The 21,138-nt window shown below is 43.3% G+C and overlaps 1 protein-coding gene across 1 annotated transcript in view; it reads left to right on the forward strand.

Annotated features, from left to right (window-relative positions):
* Positions 1 to 21,138, forward strand: part of APOB (apolipoprotein B) — a 48,057-nt gene that overhangs the window by 11,773 nt on the left and 15,146 nt on the right. Inside the window, exons 9-25 of the mRNA XM_079969601.1 lie at positions 1,425 to 1,647; positions 3,006 to 3,233; positions 4,518 to 4,635; positions 4,749 to 4,895; positions 5,487 to 5,698; positions 6,568 to 6,808; positions 8,242 to 8,418; positions 9,053 to 9,244; positions 10,366 to 10,533; positions 12,185 to 12,396; positions 13,419 to 13,601; positions 14,522 to 14,643; positions 17,276 to 17,486; positions 17,620 to 17,795; positions 18,568 to 18,755; positions 19,478 to 19,617; positions 20,761 to 21,134. Of these exons, the coding sequence (XP_079825727.1) occupies positions 1,425 to 1,647; positions 3,006 to 3,233; positions 4,518 to 4,635; positions 4,749 to 4,895; positions 5,487 to 5,698; positions 6,568 to 6,808; positions 8,242 to 8,418; positions 9,053 to 9,244; positions 10,366 to 10,533; positions 12,185 to 12,396; positions 13,419 to 13,601; positions 14,522 to 14,643; positions 17,276 to 17,486; positions 17,620 to 17,795; positions 18,568 to 18,755; positions 19,478 to 19,617; positions 20,761 to 21,134 (3,312 nt within the window). The remainder of the gene's footprint in view (positions 1 to 1,424; positions 1,648 to 3,005; positions 3,234 to 4,517; positions 4,636 to 4,748; positions 4,896 to 5,486; positions 5,699 to 6,567; positions 6,809 to 8,241; positions 8,419 to 9,052; positions 9,245 to 10,365; positions 10,534 to 12,184; positions 12,397 to 13,418; positions 13,602 to 14,521; positions 14,644 to 17,275; positions 17,487 to 17,619; positions 17,796 to 18,567; positions 18,756 to 19,477; positions 19,618 to 20,760; positions 21,135 to 21,138) is intronic.

Raw genomic sequence — 21,138 nt, forward strand, 5'->3', positions numbered from 1 at the left:
ATGCCTACTGTGATTTCTATAAGTACATATGTGTTTCTGATCAACAATTTAATTTAATTTAGTCGATCAATGTCATCAAAGTTGTATGTATTTCATGTTTTGTTTGTTTGTTTTTTTCTCTTTTTCTGTTTTTTCTTTTTCATTTTGTCTTTTGTATGTTTGTGAAATATATTTATGTCAAAATTTAATAAAAAATTAATAATAATAAAAAAAGAAAATCGTAGTTATATAAAAAATAACCCCCATGACCAATACGAGTTGGTTTTATCACAGAAACACTGAGAATACATGGATGAGTTTTTTATGCAAAAATAAACATAGAATCACAGAACTGTAGAGTTGGAAAGGGATCATGAGGGTCATCTAGTCCAGCCCCCAGCAATGCAGGAATCTTTTGCCCAACATGGGGCTTGAACCCACAGTCCTGAGATTAACAGTCTCATGTTCTATTGACTGAGCTATCCCAGGGGTGTATGTAAGATCAAGATGAAAGGTTGTATCCAATGGTGACTTTTCTCCAGTAGAAAGCAATGCCACTGGCACAAGACAAAGCACACAATTTTTGCCAATGGTCTCTACCCTCCATGCCATTACCTATAGTGATTGAGAGGGTCCCTCAACTCTGAAAAGCAGAGCCCAGGGATCTCTGAAGAGCCCAAGGATCTGCAGTAGGTATGGTAGGTCAACAAAAACAGATTATCCCATGCCAGTGTTTTCCATTGACACTAAGTCACTGTGGGATACAGCCTAGAGCAGCATGTTTATATTTTGCAAGGCATTATTTGGGGGGGGGTGTAGAGGGTGTCCCAGCAATGCAAACATACAGCATCCTTCTGATAATATGCATTTCTTGGGATATGATTTACAATGAATTGAAAAAACTGTTCAAATATACTTTCCCAAAAAACCAGAAGCTTTTTTGCTGGGGTTGATAGGAGATGAAATAAGAAAAGCAGATCAGAGATTATTCATGTACGCTACAACTGCTGCCAGAATCTTAGTAGCCCCAAAATGGGAAACTCAGGAAATACCAACATTAATGGAGTGGCAGACAAAAAATGGTTGAATATGTGGAATTAACAAAACTGACCCACAGAATCCGTAACCAAGAGGAAACACAGTTCAGAAGTGAATGGAGTAAATTTGTGGAATATATACGTAATAATTGCAGAAGTTTAAAGACTGTAGTAGGATTAAAATAAATCTTATGACATGGACAGGAGGATGTTAAGAATTTGTGAAAAAAGGGAAGATTAATATGAAAACCTCTGAAGGGAGGGAGGGAAGTCCGTGCTCGATAGAGAGTTGAAAAAAAAGTGTACATAAGATTGTAGAACATTAGTGTATTTATTTTGTTTTGTTTGTGTTAAAGAAAACTCAATAAAAAGCATTTTTTTAAAAAGATAACATGCATTTCTTTACAGTCAATGGCTTGGTAAAGAGGGGCTTGTCCTCAGAGAGTGTGGAGGCCAAATCCCACAGGCATGGTGATGCTGTTCTGAGAGTCCTTCAAGAACTGCAGAAACTGTCCGTCTCCCAGCAGAACCAGAAAAGAGCCAGTCTCTTCTACAGATTTGTGACCGGACTGAGAGGCTTACACAATGCTACTCTGGGTCCTCTGGTGCCAAAGATGATGGAAACTTCCAGGTAGTTTATCAACAGGAACTGAGTAAATATGGAAGCAGTCACAGTGAAAGCAGCTCACTGGTTGTTTGGTCAAAAGCTTTGTTGCAATAGTCCACTGTTCAGGTGTTGCAATGGGAAGACAGAAGTCGAGAGTATGCACCGTGCAAAAGTGTGGGAGAAAGAATATTGGCCAACATGGGGTTTTATTTGCAGAGGTCCCAAGGACAACAATTAAACATTTACCTTCCATCAGATAGTCTAATACACCCATGATCCAGAACGAAACCTTTCTTCTCGGTATCAAAATTCAAGAGGCCACTGAGTTCATGACAGAGGTGAAAATAAAATTAGGGACTTCCTGATTTGGGTCAGATACCACTTATAAAGCATCTTTAATATATTCTCCTAAATCAAACAGCAAGCCAAAAAAAATTACCATTCTATTCCACATTCCAAATTCCCAAGCCAAGAATTTAATATTATGTCCAATATCTGATGCCCAGTGTATAATAGCAGCCTTAGCCAGCTCATCTTTAGTTTCCCATTCTAACAAGATTTTATATAATTTAGATATTATTTTTTTGTTATTCCCCAATATGGTCTTTCCCCTCCAAATTCTGATCCGCCCCCCCCCCCTTGATACATCCTCTCTCTTTGTCCTTCCCAAAAATCTCATTCACTTGAAAACACTGAAACTGATCTGTAACTATTCTTCCTCTTTTAAAAGTCTTATAATTAAATTAAAAGTCTTCGAATTCAAGGAGATCTTTGGGTGTTCCCCATTTCCCCCCCCCCCATGTTTAATTTTTTTAACTGCCTCCATTGGGGATAGCCAACATGGCGGTCTTCCTTTTTCAAAGTTCTTTATATCTTGTCCAAACATTATAGAGGCTCTTCCTGATCACATGATTAAAGACTCCCTTGTGCACTTTAGTCTTATCATAGTACAGGTAGCTATGCCATCCAAAAGCTCGGCTGTATCTTTCTAAGTACAAAATTCCTGCATCTTTCAATTCTACCCACTCCTTCATCCATCCCAAACACGCTGCCTCCACCAAACCCCATTTCCATTAGGCTGGGGAGGGTTGGTTGGAGGCAAAGTGTCACACAACACTGGCGCAGCATTCCCCATTCCACCCACCAAATGTATTGGCGGGCATCTGCTGTGTTATGATAATTTAGTGTGTGTACACACATGGTCATTGTTTTTCATTTATTAGCACATTTCTATAGAATGGTGGGTACGTATAAAAGTTAACAGGAGCAGAAGTACCAGAAATAACAATAAATGGCTGTGTATGGATGACATAATGATGGTGCCATGATGGTGTCAAATCCTTTATGTCAGGTTTGAAATTTGTTGGTTTGTTTCCTTTCAGTTCGATCACAATACAGGCTCTGACTCAGTGCGGTACCCCAGAGTGCTTTGGTGCGATCCTCCAAGTCCTGAGGACAGGCAACGTTGATTCACTTGTACTGGATGCCGTCACATACAGCCTGGCGCTGCTGCCTTCACCCTGCACGAAAAGGATACGGGAAATCCTCAACGCGGCCCAGTATCGCCCAAGCCGAGCTTCTTTTTATGCTTTGAGTCACACCGTTAACAGGTATGTGGCAACTGGGTGTGTTTTTGACCTGAAATTGATTTTTTAAGGAATATAATGTGGTTACAGTATTGTCTAAAAGACCTTTAGCCAACTAGCTGGTTGACAGCAGTGCTATTGTCAGGGACTGTGCTGAGGAAGGCTGCACTGAGGAGGAATGGTGGGAGCCTCCCCCTCCCCCTGCTCCTGATCCAGATCCTGAATCTTCCCAGGAGCATGAGGACAGTATAGATTCGGATCAGTGGTTTGCAGAGGGGCATAGTTCAGAAGGCAGAAGCTGGGAAATACTGGATGGGAAACAGCTAGGAGAAGAAGCACTGGGAGAGAGAGGGTTAACAGATTCACTGTCTCTGGAAAGCATTCATCTGCTCTCTCCAAAATCAAAAAGAGCTGAGAAAGTGGCAGAACAGAAAGCACAGAGGGTACAAACTCAGGTTACAAGATGTAGGAGTGACGTGGGTGACTAGGGACGTAAGGGGGTGTGATCCTTAATTGGGAGCACCGCCATTCCTAGGAAATGGCTTCTTTGTTCTCTCGCTGTGATCATTAAAGTTTCTAACTGGTAAGAAGACTCATTTTCCTTTGTTCTGCTTATCTACTGCCAAGGTGGGGGGCGGGGGGCAGGAGGAAGCTGATTCCCTGAAGCCTGACAACTATGGTTGCCCTGAGGAAATTCCATGGCAGAGTTACCACCCTTTCTAAGCCCTACCAGCTTGGTGCAATGGCTTTCCCTTGCTATCTCTTTTTTTTGGGGGGGGGGTATTTATCCCTCTCCCCTTGCAGTCAGTGGAATGGAATACACCAGCACCACATTTACGCACCGAGTAAACATAAAGAATATGTGCTTTCCCCATGAAAGCTATTGTTCATATGCAAGTTTCAGTGTATAGGTTGGATTGATTAATTTTACTGAACTACTGATAAGCTGTCAGCCATATAAATACTGTTTGTATTTAAGAAATATTTAACCAGATACGGCAGAAGAAAAATAATCGTGATCTACAAAATCAGGGAGAAATCTGAGGCTTCCTCAGTGTTATGTCTCCAGAAGTTGTTAGATACACCTCCTGTCATTCCTGGTCACAATGGAGTCAAATGGCATCAACAGGCTCTTTGTTTAAGTAGGCAAAATGCAAGTCTATTATAGAAAAAGATATCTAAATATGGGAAGTTTCTTTTTTCTTCTAGGAGAAAAATGCATTTTGTTAAGGCTTGCAATTAACATCTTAGCACCTAAGTTTTCCATGCAGCTTTAAAAATCTTTGATACGATTTCCCTTTCTTCCAGATTCTATGATAGCAACAGGATAGTGACAGAAGAAATAAATGATGTTGCTAATTTTATGGTGTCACAGATCAGCAACGAATGCTCTGGAGATGAGGAACTCACCTACCTGACCCTGAGGGTATGTTTTTGTATTTTAGTTTAAAAATGCATTTGCCCTTGTTTGCATGCTAATATTCCCTGGCTGGGAGAGGGAAGCCCCTATATTCACCTTTTTTTTAATGTGATCCACAGGCCATTGGCAATATGGGAAAAGTGATAGAAGATGCCAATCCCAATGTGAAACAGTCTCTGAAAATGTGTATTAGAAGTAATGTAGCATCACCTGCAGTCCAGAAAGCAGCCATTCAGGCACTGAGAAAAATGAGCATCACTGCTGAGGTAAACAGAATGTATTGCATGTTCCCCTCCCTTCCATAAAATTATGCTTTAAGCAAACAAACAAATCACATTTTGTTTCTTCGTAACTGTGCAGACCTTGTGTAAATTAGAACTAGTGGAATCTAATTATATATTAAATGTAGCAATGTCAGAGAATATTGTTGTTTTGTTGTTGTTATTATTGTTGTTATTATTACAGTGGCACCTCTGGTTACGAACTTAATTTGTTCCGGAGGTCCGTTCTTAACCTGAAACTGTTCTTAACCTGAGACCGTTCTTAACCTGAGGTACCACTTTAGCTAATGGGGCCTCATGCTGCTGCCGTGTGATTTCTGTTCTCATCCTGAGGTAAAGTTCTTAACCCGAGGTACATTCCTACTTAAAAGCAAGAGGCTCATTGAATCACACTGGTGATTGCAGATAACCTTTACAGCTATGATCGACCTCAAACAGCATCACTCATTATTAAAATAAATGTTGTGTGTGGAAACGAGGAGAACTGAAAATTCAATTGTTTCCTAAACCAGAAGTCAAGCCATTTCTAGTTGCCATTTTTTGTTCTTTAACTTTACTTTGTTCATCTTGTTGCAGGACCAAGGGGTTCTAGCCAAGGTCTTTCAGGAGGCTTCTTCACCAGTTGAGAAACGTCTGGCAGCTTATCTCATGCTGATGAGAAACCCTTCCTCATCTGACATTTCCAAAGTCATTAAAAGTCTTCAGAAGGACAAGAATGAACAAGTGAAAAGTTTTGTAGCCTCCCACATTGCCAACATCTTAGATTCGACAGACCCTTACACTGAATTGTAAGTAATTGTTTTAAAATCTGTTGATATAGCTTCAAATTTTTACCTATGATTGATTAATGGAATAATCGTATTAAATCAAGAGTCCATAAGGTAGATATTTACATAGGCTAGTAAGAGCCAGCTTCTTTATCTTGGGGGACCAGGCTATCCCTGACTAAGGTGCAGGGCTTTTTTCCAGCTAGAGCTCACTGGAGCTCAGCTCTGGCACCTCTCAGGTGGGCGCCATTGCCATGACCCATGAAATTAAGAGACTCATGCTCTACCAACTGAGCTATAGGTTTATAAGAGAACAATGGAGGAGTTCATGGTGAGTTCCGGCACTTCTTTTCCTAGAAAAATAGTACTTCTAAGGTGTGTATGAGAGCTAGAATGCCCCCTCTCCAGCCATGTTGTAATCAAAGGGATAATGGCACAAATTGCTACACATTTTTTGTGGTCTGTGGTGCTGCTGAATTAGAAGGGAATCAGCTACATTGGAAGACGGAAGACTCTCACTAAATTTCAGGTAAGGGGACCAGATTGGGATAGTGGGCTGCCATTTTTGCCTTTTTTGAACCATTGCCGGAATTGCAATATAATTTGGCTCCCAGCACCAAAACCCCATTTTATATGTGGCAACATGTGAGGGTGCTTTATATTTTCGTCCCGTGAAGCTGACATTTCAAGGTCTTTGTGAGATTCCTGTTACTCCCATTGGTAAGGCACCAGAACTCTAAGCCATTAAGTATAACGTTCCCTAAAGAGATGTGAATAAAAAAATATTAAATGGAGTTTTTATGCCAGAAACCTACCATAGCTGAATTCTACCTGAATATTGTACAAAAGATTGTATTAATAATTTTGCTACTCTATTTTAATGTCATCAGGCTCAGAGGAAAAATTAATGAGGCTCTTAAAGGAGCTCAGGTTCCACCAGCCAAAGACTTCCGAAGATTTTCACAAAATTATCAGGCTTCCAAGACGCTGTCTCTGCCATGGACCAATGGCCCAATTTCAGGAAAACTGGAAGGAGACCTGCTGTTTGATTCAAGCAGCTATGTACCTAAGGAATCCATGCTAAGAACTACACTGCAGTTGACTGGACTGAATCCCATAGATGTGTTTGAGGTATACAACAGCTTTTTTAGCATTTACTTCAGTCTGCTTGCTATTATTGACTTCAGCATATAAATGTATCTGTACAGTGGTACCTTGGTTTTCTAACAGAATGCATTCCGGGAGTCCATTCGACTCCTGGAACTGTTCAGAAACCAAAGCGTGGCTTCTGATTGACTGCAGGAGTGTCCTGCAGCCAACTGAAAGCCATGGAAGCCGCGCTGGATGTTCAGTTTCCAAAAATCGTTCAAAAACCAGAACGCTCACTTCCAGGTTTCAATTGTTCGGGAGCCAATTTGATTGGGAGCCAAGGCATTCGGCTCCCGAGGTACGACTGTATTATATTATGTGCTACTATTTTCTATACGATGCTTTTTCAGCCTTAAAGCAGTGTACAAAGGTTAAAAATTCAAAATAACAGCAACTTGGTGAAATTGGAAATCATGTGCACACTCGCAAGATCTCAGCTATCAAAAGGTGCAAGAAATGGCAGGGTGCCAGTTGTCAATTGGAGCAAGAATAAAAATGAAAAAATATGGCCAATATGCATGATGGCCTGTATGTTTACTTGCAGTATGAAAGGCAGTATATCTCTGAATACAAATCACTGGCGGAAAACAGTGAAGGAGGACTATCACCCTCACAACCGCCTTTTGAGCTTCTCACATGCAGCAGATTGGTCAAGTAGAAGGCAAGATGCTGAATTAGATAGACTTTTGCTCTGACCCTTGAAAGGGAGCTGGTGGCGCTGTGGTCTAAACCACTAAGCCTCTTGGGCTTGCCGATTGGAAGGTCGGCAGTTCGAATCCCCGCGACAGGGTGAGCTCCCATTGCTCTGTCCTAGCTCCTGCCAACCTAGCAGTTCCAAAGCATGCCAGTGCAAGTAGATAAATAGGTACTGCTGCGGCGGGAAGGTAAACGGGATTTCTGTGTGCTCTGGCGTCTGTCACAGTCCTCCATGCTCCAGTAGCGGCTTAGTCATGCTAGCCACATGACCCAGAAAGCTGTCTGTGGACAAACGCTGGCTCCCTCAGCCTGAAAGTGAGATGAGCTCTGCACCCCATTGTCGCCTTTGCCTGGACTTAACCGTCCAGGGGTCCTTTACCTTTTTAACCTTTACCTTGGTTTGACCCAGCAAGGCTCTTCTTATGTCTTGCTAACATCTTGATACCAGAAGACAAGGCTCATGAATGCAATGACCTAGCATAACAGCAGCACACGATTAGTGTTACGTCGGAAAACACACAACTGAGGGGAAGTCAAGTTAAGTGACAGCATTACCTGCAAGCTAGACCCTTGCTTGCTCATTCAACTCTCTATTTTATGCATTTGCGGCTTGCCTGTAGAATTTCCCCCTTCCAATTAACTTGGAGTTCTCAGGTGAAAAAAAAAATACTCTTCTATTACTCACTCTGCTTTGTTTTATTTTTTCTCATTTCCATCAGATCGGCTTGGATGGGAAAAGCTTTGAGCCGACACTAGAAGCCATGTTTGGACCGAATGGGTTTTTCCCTGACAGTGCCACAAAAGCTTTGTATTGGGTAGATGGCAAGGTGCCAGATGAAGTTTCTCAAGTGCTTTTCAAATATTTTGGGTACGCCAAGGATGGAACACAAGATCAGGTATACCACAGTTTTCTAGGTGAAACGGTGCTGTTGGCTTTTAAAAACAAACCCTTCAAGCCTGTAGCAATGTTTGAATAAGTTTTGTGGAGTGTAGTGGTTGAAAACCACATTTTATCATAAGGCTGTACAGCGGACCCTCTGGATATGAATTTAATTCATTCCAGGGGTCCATGTGCACCCTGAAAAATCCGTATCCAGAGGCACCGCTTCTGCGCACGGCATGATAGAGCGCTTCTGCGCATGCGCACGGCGCACAGAGCGCTTCTGCGCATGCACGAGTGGTGAAACCCGGAAAATTACTTCTGGGTTTGCTGCTTTCGCAGTCCAAAGTTTATATTACTCAAGAGTAACATAATCCGAGGGTATACTGTACATGGAGCTGCTCTCAAAAATGAAAATGACAAGAAGCACCAAAAGTATACAGAAAACACCAAAAAAGGGAAATTTGTTTCCTGCTCAGAGTAAGAAATGTTGCCATCATATTGACGGCCATTTTGGGCAGAGATTCCTCTTTAAGATGAGATCCTACATTCCACAGGGGCTTTGCTAGCCATCAGTACCTCGTGTGATCCTAGAGGGTTATGACAGTGGTTGATGTTTTACTTGTTGCCTTCTTTAAAACATTTTTCAGGATCCCATGAAAGGAATCATGCTTAATTTTGAAAAAATGGTCAGAGAAATCACCTCCAAAGAAACACCTGAAGCCAGAGCCTACCTGAGAATGTTTGGGGAAGAGCTTGGCTACTTGAAACTCAGTGACTTCAAGCTGCTTGGAAATCTAATTCGGAAAAGCCTCCTCACGCTTCAGACAGTGCCCGAGAAGGTATATTTTCAAAATGCTGAAAACCACCTTGTACATGTTTCTGTCTCCTTCATTTAAAAGAGAATTTAACTCTTGGCCTCTCCTACTGAGGTCCTGATGCAAAGTGGGGGGCCTGGCCTGCTATTTTCATTGGGACAGAGACTACCATTGAATGGGAGCATTTCTTCCAAAGCATTGCGCCCTCTAATGTATTCATACAAATTGTGCTCCCCAACACACATTTTATTTTATTTTATTTTATTTTATTTTATTTTATTCTTTTATTTTATTCTTTTAAAAACGACATTCATACAAGACCGCTCACCCTTCTTGGTGGGTGCCATTGTGGACTGGCATTTCCTTGTTTTCCATAATCCGACAGGGGGAGCCCCTTGGGCAGTTTCTCAGGAAACAAAGGAGGTCCCTGGGCTGAGCTTGCTGCTGGAGAAGTAGATCCCACCTGCCCACTCAACTAGGGGATCAATTGTGAGTGGGCATGGGGAAGGGCCATTCCTAGGGGGTGGGTTCAGGTATATAATGAAGGCCTGTGGCTTGCACTGCAGCCACTTCTTCATTAAATCAGATGCTTGAAATAATTTCCCATACATCTTTGATGCAGCATTATTATTATTATTATTATTATTATTATTATTATTATTTATTATTATTATTAAAAGGCTGTAGCAAAGTGTCACTTGCATGAATATCACAGGACACAGAGAGAATGATGATGGTCATCTTTCCCCCCTATAATTTTTATTACATTTTCTGTTTTACATTTTAGAATATTCATTTAAAGAACCTTAAAATATCAATGACTTCCCTTCGTCTCTTTCCATGGTTCATTTTGCATAACACAAACCCCTGCATGTTTTATATAAACTAAACCATTCAGTATTCAATTACTACATCCATCAAAACTTATTTACACTGTTGAATTTATCTTAATCCTGCCCATGTTTTCAAATGTACACAATTCTCCCCCCTCATATATTCAATAAACATTTTCCAATATTCTTTAAACGTCTGTTCTTTGAAGAACGAAAAAGATTACCATCATCTTTATCATCACCATCCTCCGAATTACTTTGGGAAAGTATGTGATAATCATTTAACAAACGCTTTCATCTTTTTGCCCATAGATCGCCCAAGCCATCTCAGGGGGGATTGACAACGATCTCTTTGTTCACTACATCTTCATGGACAATGAATTTGAGCTGCCGACAGGTGCCGGATTGCCATTAAAGGTTGCTTTCTCTGGAGTAGCCACTCCCGGAGCCAAGGCTAAAGTGCAAATTTTACCGAGGACTGTGAGTCTTACCTTGCTTACAACTTATTGTAGAAGCTGGCAAGTAACGCACGTGGTGTTCTGAGGCTGCTAAGCAGTGCACCACTTTACAGGTGGTGCAATTTCCTGACTTTTTCCCATTGCCCCCTTAACTAAGGTTTTGGGAAGGGTGTGAGGGTGTAGTGCAGGAGTCAGCAAACTTTTTCACCAGGGGGCCAGTCCACTGTCCCTCAGACCTTGGGGGGGGGGGGGCTGGACTAATTTTGAAAAGAAATATGAATTCCTATGGCCCACAAATAACCCAAAGATGCATTTTAAATAAAAGGACACATTCTACTCATGTAAAAACACACAGATTCTTGGACTGTCCGCGGGCCAGATTTTGAAGGCGATTGGGCCAGATCTGGCCCCCGGGCCTTAGTTTGCCTACCCATGGTGTAGTGATTTAGATAAAACTGGGGGAGGGAGGTCAGGGCTTGCAGATTTTATCAGATATGCTCATCTCCCCACTGCCCTGCCAAGAATTCCATGCCTGTTACAAAGTTATAAAACATTATTTTAGACTGGAATGACAATAAGGATGCAGCCAGGCATTCAGACTTAAATTTATGCCAGAGTTGAGCCTCAAGCTAAATTCTTTTTGTGTGTGTGGTTACCTTAGTTGCAGTTCCACATATGAGGATGCACAGCTGCAAGTCAAACTGCAGAACACAGTTTGTGAGACAAGCCACACACACACACCCCGCCTGAGACTCAGGAGTTGCCCATCAGGGTAGATAAATACTGGGCTGGAGAAGCCAATGATCTGGTTCCGTTTAAGGCTCCCTTGGCTGCAGGGATGACCACCAACTTGGATTGCTTTGAAAGAGGATTTTATGGAAGATATGGCTATCAATGCCTACTAACCATGATGATTCTGCTCTGTCTCCACATGCTTCTGAATACCAGTTGCAGAAAACCACAGGGTGGGAGAGTGCAATTGGAGTTCTATTGTGTACACAGCGCTCTAGTTCCCTCAAAGACTTTATTGGAATGGACCACACAGCATCCTTTTGCATCTTGCAGACCTAGTAGAGCAGTGGTTCTCAACCTTGGGTCCCCAGATGTTTTTGGCCTACATCTCCCATGATCCCTAGTTCACAGGACCAGTGGTCAGGGATGATGGGAGTTGTAGGCCAGAAACATCTGGGGACCCAAGGTTGAGAAAGGCTGTAGTAGAGAATGATACACAGGGGTGTGTGTATGTGTCACATGGGTGCAGCAAAGCATCTTGGCCTCATGTTGGCTCTGGTTCTTGAAATGAGTCATCAAAAAGCTGTGTTCCAAACATGTTGATGAACAGATCATATCCACACATCCTCTGGGCGTGTGGTTCCACGTCCTACCAAGACAACTGGCTGAAAAGCCATTCATCTGTGGGGAAGCCTATGTACAGAAGTAGCATGGCATGGCAAAATCAATCTGACGGCCAGTCCCCATCCTCCAGTGCATTGCAGGTTTGGCATTGCACCCGAGGAGCCAAAGTTTATTTTCTAACAGACCAGTTAGGAGAATGCACTGCCAATCTGCCCATCACCAGGAATAGAAAGGGATTGTTCTGCTATTTACCATATCAAAAAGAAAACTTCTGTGATAGGAATAAATATTTTTTGTATTTTGTGTCCACCCTCTAGATCCAAGCAGAACTGGTTGCAAAACCATCCGTGGCAGTTGAATTTGTGACTCACATAGGAGTGAACATCCCTGTGTTTGCTAGAAACGGCGTGCAGATGAACACCAACATATACCATGAGTCCGGAATCGAAGCCCACATCGGACTGAAAGCTGGGCAGCTGAAGGTCACCATTCCTGCACCAAAGACTCCAACCAAGCTCCTCAGTATCAGGTACTGTTGGAAGGATTTGAGTTCTGTGAGCATTTCTGCTATTGCCCTTGAACTGTAAAACCTGTGCTGCCTTTTCCATGCTCATGAGAAAGGTCATTGGTGGGTAGGCTAGTTTTGTAAATGCCCAGCAACCAGTTGGCAAGGCTCTTTTTCAAGCTGCAGCCTTCACAAAACCAGCTCCTGGCTGTAAGCATTATCCATTGGTTCAGACATTGTCTTTCTCTGCATGGGAGTATTCCCAAGGCGAAATGCATTACATGAATTAGTTTAAATATTAGGGTAGGTAAAGGTAAAGGGACCCTTGACAATTAGGTCCAGTCGTGGCCGACTCTGGGGTTTCGGCGCTCATCTCACTTTATTGGCCGAGGGAGCCGGCATACAGCTTCCGGGTCATGTGGCCAGCAGGACTAAGCCGCTTCTGGCAAACCAGAGCAGCGCACGGAAACACTGTTTACCTTCCTGCCGGAGCAGTACCTATTTATCTACTTGCACCTTGACGTGCTTTCGAACTGCTAGGTTGGGAGGAGCAGGGACCAAGCAATGGGAGCTCACCCCGTCATGGGGATTCGAACCGCCGACCTTCTGATCGGCAAGCCCTAGGCTCTATGGTTTAACCTACAGCGCCACCCGCATCCCAATAAATATTAGGGTATCTGCCATGTAATGAACATTTCTAGTAGTTTTAAATTTGTCTGGTGCTAAAGCTAAATAGTTGGGGTGGTTTGCAGTTTAGGGATGAGATGAGAAGGTGTTTTGAGATGCCATAATAAGCCTGCAATCCTATGCCTACTTAAGGTGGGAGTAAGCCCTACTGAAATCCCTTTCCCCTGCATAGAAACATACAGGTTTGCAGTGTGAAAGTTATTATTTTTTTCTTGTAAATAATAATAATAATAATTTGCTTATCAGGTGCACTGCTACAGATTTCTGGTTAAATCTAAATGAGCAATATTCACAGGCTCTTCTTTTCACCCACTGCCTAATCCTAGACCATGAAATAAACATTCCATTTTCTTTTGAAGCAACGTCTTGACCTTGGTCACCCCAACCCGAACAGAAGTGATTCCTCCACTGATTGAGAACAGAGAGTCCCGGACAACTTGCGCGTCTTTCTTTGCTGGTCTTAGTTACTGTACCCGAGTTGAATACTCCAATGCCAGCTCAACAGAGACAGCACCTTACTATCCTCTCACTGGGGAAACCAGGTAGGTTGGTTCTCTGTACATATGCAACACATATGCCTTCTCTGCTGCCTCGGTCTCAGCCGGATCCTGCACCAACAGTAGTCAGATTCTGTGACTGTATAAAGCATGCAAATGTTCATGTATCTGTTTCTTTCACATCGTTTATTCTGCTTCCAGGAGTCGTGGAAAGCTCTGTCTTTTGGCCAGCACCTCCCTTGTGACTGTGCAGGTTTCAGGCATCAAACACACACACACACACACACACACACACACACACTGAGGTTCCTCTTTACCTTCCCGAGGCCTAGAAAGAAAGAAAATGGATATTCTTAGCATATTAAGTTCCTTGTCCAACTCTACATCTTATATTTGCATGGTGAATTTTTAGAATACAGTGTCCTGACTACAGCTATGTTTATAGGTGTGTGTGTGTCATCTTCTTTATTTCTGATTTTTTTCCCAGAGAAAAGTATAATATATATATGCAACTAACTAGTCCAGGCTTCCTCATACTCGGCCCTCCAGATGTTTTTGGCCTACAACTCCCATGATCCCTAGCTAGCAGGACCAGTGGTCAGGGATGATGGGAACTGTAGTCTCAAAACATCTGGAAGGCCAAGTTTGAGGAAGCCTGAACTAGTCTCTATGCTTCTATGGCTACAATTTTGCTGACTCCTAGGATATTTTTCTAACATGGTCAGAGCCAATGCTAAGGAGTTTGCATGTGAGGAGGTGATTCCATGGTGTATTTTTGTGTTGAGTTGATGTCAGTGTCAAATACATCTTAATATTTTTTTTTTGGGGGGGGGAACAAAACAAAACTCCTAGAGCTGAACTATTTGGCCCCAATACTTAATTAGTGAAGCGCTTTCCTCTAGTGAACTATGATTGTTTTTCATTATTTACAATGACAGATGATATTTCCATTTTGACATCATTAGGTATGAAATTGAACTACAGCCAACAGGGGAAGTAAAGGAATATATAGCAAGTGCTAATTATGAAGTAAACAAAGAGGAGGAGGACTTGGTTGACACCTTGAAATTCATGGCTCAAGCCGCAGGTAAGAGGCTGTGCAATTAGTGATGCATGTGGAAGTTGCAAAGATTTGCAAAAGCGTCCAAGTCTCTTTACTGTCAAAATAAATAAAATAAAATAAAATAAAATAATCTCTGTCCTAGTTCCCATGCCAATAAATCACCTTGAAAGATCAGGAGATGAATCTTCACCTGTTTTGATGAAATAAATACGTATGAAACAAGGTGAACTTGAGCTAGAAGGCTCTTTCTAGGGTGAATCTCTCCAAGTGATGGTAGATTTAACACCTCAGATAGAACTTTGATATAAGCCACGTTCAGGACTTTAAAGTTTGTGTCAGTTTACGTTGCCAGCTGTCAGTCATCAAGGATAGAGAGACTGAGTGTTGTACATGCTCGAGTGATTTAGCCCAGCGATTGGTTGGAAGGTAAGGGTTGTTTTATAATTAAAAACCACAATCCAGAGAACCACTCAGTTGCTTAGTTGTTTTGGGAGGCCTAATATTTTCAGTTATCACAACTGCTTCACTAATAATAATAATAATAATAATAATAATAATAATAATAATAATAAATGATTTATTCCCTGCCCATCTGGCTGGGTTTCCCCAGACACTCTGGGTGGCTTTCAACTGAATATTAAAAACAATACAGCATCAGACATTAAAAACTTCCCTAAACAGAGCCGCCTTCAGTTGTCTTTTAATAGTAAAATAGTTGTTTATTGCCTTGACATCTGCTGGGAGGGCGCTCCACAGGGCACGCGCCACTACTGAGAAGGCCCTCTGCCTGGTTCCCTGTAACCTCACTTCTCACAGCGAGGGAACCGCCAGAAGGCCCTTGGCACTGGACCTCAGTGTCCAGGCTGGATGATGGGGGTGGAAACGCTCCTTCACCGGGACATTCCCAGGGGAACTGAAGGAGGCAGTGGTGCGCCCGCTTTTAAAGAAAACATCATTAGATCCCTTAGATCTATCCAATTACCGCCCGGTTTCGAATCTTCCATCTTCCTGGGTAAGGTGATTGAGAGAGCGGTTGCTGAACAGCTTGGTAGGTTTCTGGATGAAACATCGGCTCTGGATCCATTCCAGTCCGGCTTCCGCGCTGGTCATGGGACCGAGACGGCTCTGGTCACCCTAACAGATGATCTCCGCAGGCAGCTGGATCGAGGCGGGTCGGGGCTGCTGATTCTTCTAGACCTGTCAGCAGCCTTCGACATGGTCGATCATGAACTCCTGGACCACCGCCTTGCCGACGTGGGGATCCAGGGCACAGTCCTTCAATGGCTGCACTTGTTTCTCTCTGGTCAGGGACAGAGGGTAGCGCTTGGGGGGGGAATTGTCATCCCGCCACTCCTTGGTGTGTGGTGTGCCCCAGGGTGCGATACTCTCCCTGATGCTTTTTAACATCTTTATGCGCCCCCTCGCCCAGCTTGTCTGGAGTTTTGGGCTGGGCTGCCATCAGTATGCTGATGACACCCAACTCTATCTGTTGATGGACGGCCACCCTGACTCGGCCCCAGACACACTGATCAGATGCTTGGAGGCTGTGGCTGGATGGTTACGTGGGAGCCGGTTGAAGTTAAATCCTTCGAAGGCAGAGGTCCTCTGGCTGGGACGGGACGACATGGGACTGAGGGGGCAACTCCCATCTCTTGCGGGGGTGCAATTAGTGCCAGCACCGTCCGTTAAGAGTTTGGGTGTAATCTTCGATACCTCCCTCTCCATGGAGGCGCAGATTGCAGCTATAACAAAGGCGGCATTTTTTCATCTCCGCCAAGCTAAGCAGTTGGCTCCTTACCTCTCTCGCCCTGACCTAGCCACTGTGATCCACGCGATGGTCACCTCCAGACTGGATTATTGTAACTCGCTCTACGTGGGGCTGCCCTTGAGACTGACCCAGAGACTCCAGCGGGTGCAGAATGCCGCAGCAAGACTCCTTACGGGGTCTTCGCTTAGAGATCACATTCATCCGGTGCTATACCAGCTGCACTGGCTCCCGGTGGAGTACAGGATTAGGTTTAAGGTGCTGGTTTTAACCTTCAAAGCCCTATACGGCCTAGGGCCCTCGTACCTACGGGACCGCCTCTCCTGGTATGCCCCACAGAGGAACTTACGGTCTTCAAATAAAAACACCTTGAAGGTCCCAGGCCACAGAGAGGTTAGGCTGGCCTTAACTAGAGCCAGGGTTTTTCGGCTGCGGCTCCAACCTGGTGGAACGCTCTGTCACAAGAGACAAGGGCCCTGCAGGACTTGACATCTTTCCGCAGGGCCTGCAAGACAGAGCTGTTCCACCTGGCCTTTGGTCAGGGCGCAGCCTGACTCCCTCCTTTGGCAATCTTTACAAAACTTTAGTTTATGGTTGCCATCAATTTTGATTTTAATTAATTTTTATAATGTTTTTATAATGTTGTACTGTTTTAGTGTTGTTAGCCGCCCTGAGCCCGGCTTCGGCTGGAGAGGGCGGGATATAAATGAAATTTATTATTATTATTATTATTATTATTATTATTATTATTATTCAGGTATACAGGACCGAGGCCATTTAGGGCTTTGAAGGTCAGCACCAACACTTTGAACTGTGCTCAGAAATGTACCGGTACATAGCAATCTATGTTAATTCTGTTTGCAAACTATTTTTTGTCGCTGCTTGTTTCAGGTGCAAAACAATGTGAAGCCACACTGATCTTCAGGTACAATCGAGGCAAAAAGATTTTTACCAGTGACCTCCAGGTTCCCAGTTTCAGCGTTGATTTGGGTACCAACTTCAGACTTACTGACTATTCCACTCAGGAAAGGAGCGCTTATAGCTTTATCTTAGACATCAACAACAAGAAAATCCCCGAAGTTACTCTTACGGGACGCATAGGGTAAGCCACAAGCTTTTCTCATTTTTGCAGATATTGTGGTGTTAGTTGGAGATAGTTCGGCTTCTGCCCCTCTGGAATTTCTAAGGGTAGATTTTTGCTAAGCCAGGAGTCTTTCCGTTGTGTGTTTTTCCAGATATAGCGCTGGGACAGAGTCAGCAGTGGAAGCTTCCATCTCCATTCCTCGCCTGAGGACACAAGCAAAAACAGATGTATTACTGCAACAGTCGCAGAATGGGCTGACATTCCAGATTGACAGTTCAGCTACAAGTCACGGCTCCTCAATTTCGGAGAGAATTGTCTTGGGATACGGTAGGATCATGTGTCAATGTGAAACACCTTTTCTGCCACCAATATGTGGTGAAGGATCAGAATTCGACTTATCACACTCCAAACCTTGGGACCCTTCAGTATCCACCCACACAGGGCCAGCCTTATGCAGAGTGAGACAGCTGCCTCAGGCGGCAGATGTTGAGGGGGAGGGGAAGTAGCCAGAGGTATGAGTGACATGTGTCCTGCCCTGTACCCACTACACAAGCCTGCTGCCCTCAGGTGCAATGGAAGACACTGTCCTTTCACAAGAGTAAGATTCAACTACCAGTCCAATTGGCCTCTGTATGTGCCTTGGCAGAAAGGGCCATCTTGTCTGTTGCCTCGGGCAGCAAAATGATTTGAGCCAGCCCTGAATCAACAAGGCTACACAATTGCATAGCCATCTATGTGAATTCTCTTTGGAAGAGCCCAAACCATGCAGGCCTGAATTGCACATCCTGTATGCCATAAAATTGCTTTGCTCAGCGGTAGAGCAGCTGCTTTCCTTGCAAAAAGCACCACTTCCTGGCATGTCCAACTAGGGCTTAGAAACATGGGACCCTGGGCAGTTGCTTCCTGCCAATGTGGACAATGTTGAATTAGATGAACCAATGATCAGTCTCACTATAAGGCAGTTTGGGTCTTTATGGTTTGGGTTCCGTGCAAGTTCCTCCACCACATGTCAATGGAGGGTTTTGGTGTTGGTTTTTTCCAACTTTGCAAACTGGATTCCATGGGAAATAATAAGGTGACATTTGTCATTCTGCCTTAGATAATGAGAAGATTGAAGTGCAATGGAAATCAGGCCAGAGTGCCGCCCTGAAGAAAATGTCAGCCATGCTACCCGTAGACTTTGCAGATTATTCGAAAACTTTGCAGAAGCATGCCAACAATCTCTTGGACCACCGAGTAGCCAATACAGATATGACAGTCCGGCATATTTTTTCAAATTTTATAGTAGTAAGTGGAGTTTTTTTTTTTGTCATAGAGCATACTTTTCATGTGGCTCTGAATCAGGCTGATGAGAGATGTAGGTGATTCCAGTAAGAACTACCAGGCCTTAGTTTGCCGACCCATGGGCTAGAATGTGACTGCTTGCATTGTGTTTCAGCACTAGGGGTACTAGGCAGGTGGGTTAGGGTGGGTTACGGTACCTATGGGACCACCTCTCCTGGTATGCCCCGCGGAGGACCTTAAGGTCCACAAATGACAACATTTTGGAGGTCCCAAGTTGCAAGGTGGTTAGAATGGTCTCAACTAGGGCCAGGGATTTTTCAGTACTAGCCCCGACTTGGTGGAACGCTCTGTCACAAGAGACTAGGGCCCTGCGGGACTTGACATCTTTCCGCAGGGCCTGCAAGACAGAGCTGTTCCGCCTGGCCTTTGGTTTGGACTCAGTCTGACCCTTATGTTTCCCTCCCCTTATGGTTTTGATCTATGGGCTACTTTTAAAATGAGGCTGCATTTTAACTTGTATTTTAACTTGAGGTCCCCCCCCCCTATTATGTTTTTACTGTAATTTTGCTGGTGTTAGCCGCCCTGAGCCCGTCTCTGGCCGGGGAGGGCGGGGTATAAATAAAAATTATGATGATGATGATGATGATGATGATGATGAATTGCTCATTTCAACTTTTCTGATCACAAGGCTCTTTGTCGCTTGATATTTTATTCTGATCTTGCAGGCAACCAATACCTGGTTACAACAGGCTTCCAAGAACGTTCCTTATGCGAAAAATCTACAGGATAAGTTAAGTGGACTCCAGGAGCTCAATTTTCAGAACATGGAACTTTTTGCCATCCCGGAGGAGCTTTTCTTAAAAAGGTAAAGTGAAAGATGACATGTCTTATTTGGTGCTGACAAGGACCCTTTGTGGCCTTGAAGCCGAGCCTCATTACTAAGGGCAAATTGTTCTGATACAAGATACACTGATGCAACATCCAGTTTATGACAAATGCCTGGATCAGAACCATGTTTCTAGAAAAAATAGCCACCCATTGTCTTGCACTTTGATAGCTCTTGTCAGCTTTCTGCTAAAATTAGCACATTTTGTATAAGGGGAGTATACAAGGGGAGTGTAGTCTGGAATTTGGGAAGGGACGATAGCTCAGTGTAGATAACATGCTTTTTATCTCACATTCAAGCCCTAGCATCTCCAGTTACAATGATCCCAGATAGCACATTATAGGAAAGACTCTCTGAGAGAGATCCCAGAGAGTATTGGTTATTTATTTATTTATTTATTTATTTATTCACTTACTTACTTACTTACTTATTTAATTTTTTTTAAAATCAGTTTTACACTACATATTTAAATTCAAACATTAAACATAATCATTAACATTTAGGATTCCCTGAATCCTTGGACTTCCCTCCATCCTTCCGTGGTTTCCATTTTCAATGTTTTTCAACTGCATCGAATGTTTTCTCTCTTTTTCTTAAAATAATCCATTTTTACCGAAGTTTATAGTACATTACAAACGTTACTCAAATCCTGCCAAAGTTTTCAGATTGTTTACAGTGTTCTCTTAGGTAATTTGTCAGTTTCTCCCATTCCTTATTAAAGCTCCTCTCTTCCTGCTTTCTGATTTTCCCGGTCATTTTTGCCATTTCAGCGTAATCCATCATCTTTACCAGCCATTCAACTGTGGTTGGGACTTTATCTCCTTTCCAGTACCAGGCCACTAGTATCCGTGCTGCTGTCACTGCATACATGAATAATCGTTTCTGCTTCTTTGATATCTCTGCACCTAAAATTCCTAGTAAAAAAAGCTTCTGGTTATATTTATGTACCACCTTTCATCCGAAGATTTCAGGACAGTTTACAGGATACAAAAATACAGGGGATACAGGGGTGGATGAAGAAAAAATCCAACTTAGAATAGGGCAGCTTCCTAGGCAAAGCGCAACCATTTGTTATTTTGTGGACTTTGTGGGATCTTAATTCTGGGTAACTTTTTATTGCAGCGATGGCCAGGTCAAATACATTTGGAACAAGGAGAGTACTGTCATTACCATTCCGCTGCCGTTTGGTGGCAGGTCATCCTACGACATGAGAGTGCCTAAGATTCTGGAAATGTCTCAAATGGCAATGCAGTCAATGGGAGGAAACATGGCTTCTCAGGAGTACAGGCTTCCTCATTTCACCATCCCAGAGTCATACACGCTTCGGGTGCCTTTGCTGGGCACTTTCGAGATCTCTTCCAATATGTACAGCAATTACTACAACTGGTCAGGTTCCTACTCTTTGGCGAACACCACAAAGGATGTCTACAGCCTAAGAACAAACTACTTTGTGAGAGCTGACTCTGTTCTGGAACTACTTTCATATAATGTACAAGGTAA

The sequence above is a fragment of the Podarcis cretensis genome, assembly GCF_951804945.1.
Source record: "Podarcis cretensis genome assembly, chromosome: 3".
Lineage (NCBI taxonomy): Eukaryota > Metazoa > Chordata > Lepidosauria > Squamata > Lacertidae > Podarcis > Podarcis cretensis.